Source organism: Barbus barbus (genome assembly GCF_936440315.1).
Source record: "Barbus barbus genome assembly, chromosome: 32".
Lineage (NCBI taxonomy): Eukaryota > Metazoa > Chordata > Actinopteri > Cypriniformes > Cyprinidae > Barbus > Barbus barbus.
In genome coordinates this window covers 8,147,376-8,152,215 of record NC_136760.1, presented here as the reverse complement: position 1 = coordinate 8,152,215, position 4,840 = coordinate 8,147,376, and the positions used below count along the sequence as shown (strand labels likewise).

At 37.3% G+C, this 4,840-nt stretch overlaps 1 protein-coding gene across 1 annotated transcript; it reads left to right on the top strand.

The window, feature by feature from the left end:
- Positions 1-737: 737 nt before the first annotated feature.
- On the top strand, positions 738-4,607 carry LOC306852226 (protein phosphatase 1 regulatory subunit 3C-B-like). The gene is made up of 2 exons (XM_079388931.1): positions 738-960; positions 1,829-4,607. The coding sequence occupies exons 1-2, from the start codon at positions 854-856 to the stop codon at positions 2,766-2,768; spliced, it is 1,047 nt and encodes a 348-aa protein (XP_079245057.1). The 5' UTR covers positions 738-853; the 3' UTR covers positions 2,769-4,607.
- Positions 4,608-4,840: the final 233 nt, after the last annotated feature.

The window sequence follows — 4,840 nt, the reverse complement described above, 5'->3', positions numbered from 1 at the left end:
CTAAGAACTTCATTTGGACAACTTTAAAGGCGATTTTGTCCATTTTTTTTTTTTTTTTTTTAGCACCCTCAGATTGCAGATTTTCAAATAGTTGTATCTCGGCCAAACATTGTCCTATCCCAAGCCATACATCAATGGAAAGCTTATTTATTCAGCATTCAGATGATGTACAAATCTCATATTCCAAAAAATGACCCTTATGACTGGTTTGGTCCAGGGTCACATTTATGAAGATTTCTACGCCTTGTGTTTATAGGACCTGAATGAAAGCTGAGCAAGGGAAAATGGGGCATGGCAGAGGCGCTTTCAAACCAGCTTCTCCATGAACTAAGCCTGTTTTTCATGATGTTAGCACACGAAATACCCAATGTGCCACAACTCAAGATCCAGTTTTGTTTTTGTACCAAACTTAACCTTAGCCCACATGTGAAACAAACTAACAACCTCATTATATGTGAATAGTTACAGTAACACGGCCTAAAAGCCGCTGTATTATTAATTAAAAAAAAAAAGAATACAGAAAATAAATTACTTTTAAATCGAAATTACTCGTCACAGCTTCGTCAGAGGTAATCTAATTTTGGTTGACGCTCTTTCCCCGCCTCTCTCGGTTCTCTGCGGTGCACGCGGGCCCCGACTGATTCTTTCCTGCGCGCTGATTGCACGAGCGCCTCGCTCTCCTGCTCTCCCATTGGCTGTCAGAATGAGTTACTGTGAACCAATGCGCGCAGGGGCTTGATGTTCCGGCTGAGCGCTCTAAGCTTTTGCAGTCCAGCTGGACCGCGAAGGGGGCGTGCCGCTGCAAAGGACTGCTTGTCAGTGGGTTTTTAGTTTTGATGGTCGACATTGTTAAATGAAGTTTAAAGAAAGTAGGAAAAACTGTACTTGTTCAAACTATAACACAGCAAACTGTGTCTGCCGCTTTGGAAACAAACCACCGGTTTCAATGAACTGCACCAGGTAAGAATCCAGAGTGCGTCACAGTGCATCGAGTGGCTTTGTCTAGTGTAAAAAAGTGTAAAGATGACGTTCGAATATGACTAATGATTTATATTCGATTTATTTTTTATTTTCGATTTTAACTTCTATCTGTTTATGCTACTAGTACTGAATTTTTAATAGCTGGTAATTAGTCCTATTGCGACAATTGGTTGACATTTAGTTCCATTGTTTTTGCAATTTTTTTGCCAATGAATTCTATAGGGATCTGTGGTTTAGATTTAGCTGTAGTACATATTCCAGTTTTACTGGTAATTATTCATTGAAGTAGGCTACTGGTATTCTCTAGTTACAAGTCTCTGTTATAACTTTACTATTATTTTTGTATTAGATAATAGTTTCTACAATTTTTACTTGTCATACTGTATGTAGGTTATGTAATGACTAGCCAGCTATTATATATATATATATACAGACTGCCTACTTTATAGGTAAAATCTTAAAAGTAGTTCTACAAAAAAATTATTAGTAACAATTAAAATGCACAGCAGTGTGTAATAAGGTGAATATTAGTGCTAAAAATACCGGAATAGATATTTGATAAATTTATATTTTATAATGTGTTGCTTTTGGATTTATCCCAGTCCTTAATTTTGTAATGATACAAATATTATATGTAATAACAAATATAATATGGAAGTATGAATATTCCTTATAAAAACTGGTAATTATTCTCATTTGAAAAGCTTAAACCATCAGCTATTGCACTATAGTTGGATTGTAAAATTGCTTTTGTTAACCACTTTAATCTCTAAATTCTGAGGAAAGTCTTTTACATCTCCTGCTTTATTGGTCACTGTAGTGTTCTTCATTATTGCCTTCATGACAGGGTTCTGCAGATACTCAACCCCAGGCCAATGCCAAGTCCAATTATGCCTGTGGATGTGGCAATGAGAATTTGTCTGGCACATTCGCCGCCTCTTCGCAGTTTCCTCAGTTCATATGAGGACTGCAAGTCCAGGAGCCTAGTCAACCAGTACAAACCTCTGAGATCCTGTATCAGCACCAAGACAGATGTGGACACTAATAACATAGGATGGAAGAGTCCCGAGACCAAAAACAAAAAGAAAGTGGTTTTTGCTGACTCCAAAGGCATGTCTCTGACAGCAGTCCATGTATTCAAGGAATTCGAGGAAGACCCCATGTTAGACCTGCAGTTCGAATTATCAGACTTGGAGGACGCCATTGTGGGCCTGAAAGCAGAGAAGGAGAAGAATTTGATTTTGGATTTCCCTCAGCCTGCTGCAGACTATTTGGACCTCCGGATCCGTCTAAAGAAGAACCTGGTATGCTTGGAAAACTGTATAATTCAAGAGAGATCGCTCACTGGCACAGTCAAAGTGAGCAACGTAAGCTTTGAGAAAATGGTCCATGTGCGAATAACATCTGATTCGTGGAAAAGCTACGCTGATATTCCTAGTACATACATGAATAATGTTTATGGTTGCGAGGACGTTGACACTTTCTCGTTTTCCGTCGACCTTCCAAGTTTTGTGCCCCCACATGAGCAGGTGGAGTTCTGCATATCCTACAGAACTCATGATACCACATACTGGGACAATAACGATGGGAAAAATTACAAGCTGGTACATGCAGAGAAGGACCCAAGCCAGACCAGTGTAACTCAACAGACGGCAACAGATTTCAAGAATCAAGGAAAACGGCCAGAGATGGAATTTGATCAATTTGGGAGCCCGAGAACATCTAGTGGATTCTTCCCCGAGTGGCAGAGTTGGGGTAATATTGAAAACAACACCCCCTACTGGTGACAGTTCAAGACCCCCGATGAACTTGAAGTAAATGCTATAACAAGGACAAATGCAAATGGTTTCAGAACTGACTTTTGAAAAGTCTGAAGAGTAGAAATTAGCAATGATATCCTCAAAAGAAAACCCTTTTGGCCATGTGTTGCCATCTTTCATACTGTCCAAATTAATTCAATGTTGGTGTATGATTCTGAGATACACATTTAGTTTAAAATGAGAACTTTGGGCTCTATGCCACTTGGAGACTAACCATGTTAACCATATGGCAGTTACTCAGAATGAAAAATGTTGGTTTATGTAATTTTCTAATTTTCTATCACACTACGTACACTATTTTGTAGATCTGACTTGGGGTAAACCGATAATTTTCATAACATAGATGCCTTCCTTTGTGTTATTCTCTGATTAACTTTTATACAATGGCATTGTTTTGGAAATCTTTCCAAATGTCCTTGTAAGTGAACAACTAGCATTTGCTCTGAAATAGATTCTGCAACATACTATTTTGTTACCTTGAAGGGTAATAATTTTGTTACTCTATCTAAAGTCACTGAATTTTGGGAATCCTGCTTTTGAAATGTGACTTAACGTTAATAATTTGTCATCTTTAAAGGAATAGTTCAGCCAAAAATGAAAGTTCTGTCATTTATTCAGCCTCCAAATGTGTGCATTTCCTTAATTTTCACACAATAGAAGATTTTGAATAAAATGTATGTGTTTTTTTTTTTTTTTTTGGCCATATAATGAAAGTAAATGTTGTTATGGACCCCACTGACTTTCATTGTATGGACAAAACAGGTCTTCAAATGATGTTCTTTAGTGCTCCACTGAAGAAAAAAGTTGTTCAGGTACCACATGAGGGTGATTAAAAGATGACAGAATTCTCAATTTTGAGTTAATTGTCTGTTTAACAGCAGTGCATAAAATGTGTGTAATTTTCAGATTATGGATTAATCTGGTACAATATGAGATTGCTTCATATTGAAGTTTGTGCATCTCATTTGATAGTACCAGTTTATCTGTCACTTTCTAGTGAATGCACTAAGTGTGATGCATTATAAGGGAGTCCATGAGAGAAAATGATGCCCATTAAGTGCTAAATCCCTGCTGTTGCACTTCCGATTTGTCCTACGTCTATTCTACTTTTCTAAAGCTGCACTTTCCTACAACATTTTTGCTGCTATGGTATTGTGCGTGGCTGTGTGTGCTGCATTGTGATTTATGGCCCATGGTGTGTGGAAACTCCAGTGTTATTTGGAGGATAGAAGATGAGGGATTTGTTTGTAACATTATGAAGGTCGTAGTAAGTCAGGAAGTATATGGCAAAGGAGAGTGATAATATTGAATGAGATTGTTGTTTTTTTTCATGATTATTTTTCCCTCTTCCGCTACAACAGAAAAACAGGTTGAGGTCTTGAACGAAGGTGATTATGGACTGTGATGAAGCGTGAGCTGCTATAAATGCGGAGAGGGATCACGTAGGTTGAATGTAAAAAGGGGGCCTACACAAGCCACAGTGTATGCCTACATATTTTTTTACTGCAAAGAAAGATGTTTGTTTGAAAGAATCTCGTACTATGTTCCTGTTAGAAATAAAACCTAATGTTTCTATGATGAGTGGACGTGTTTTATTATGAATGTCATGTTTTATTTCAATTGCTTTCAACTGCTTCTCATTAATAACATGACTTCAATATCAGAGTGCACCATGAGATGACACCAGGCCTCTGTTATATACTAATTAATGAAAATGAATGTTTTGATTTGGAGTGTATCTATATGTGTATGACCTTTTAGAGTCTATCACTCCTGAATGAGAAGAATAAACACCTGTTAAGAGATAAAAATGTGTCTAGTGTGCAGACGACCAACAAGCATAAATGTTTAAATGAACGAAGAGTGTATTTCTAATAAGAGAAGAGTGCTGTTAAGATTGCTGACAAATATTTACTCCCATAGCTACAGCTGGAAATGAACACATTTTTTAGCCTACACTTGACAATCATTTACCAGATGTTTTATAAATTAGTGATGTGTTTTTGTGGGAAAATTTGGTCAGTACATTCTGTATGTTT

Excerpts from the sequence above, each read along its gene's own strand:
- LOC306852226 (XM_079388931.1), top strand. The coding sequence starts at position 854 with ATGAAGTTTAAAGAAAGTAGGAAAAACTGTACTTGTTCAAACTATAAC. Across the intron at positions 961-1,828 it reads GTTTCAATGAACTGCACCAG|GGTTCTGCAGATACTCAACC; the intron begins GTAAGAATCCAG and ends CCTTCATGACAG.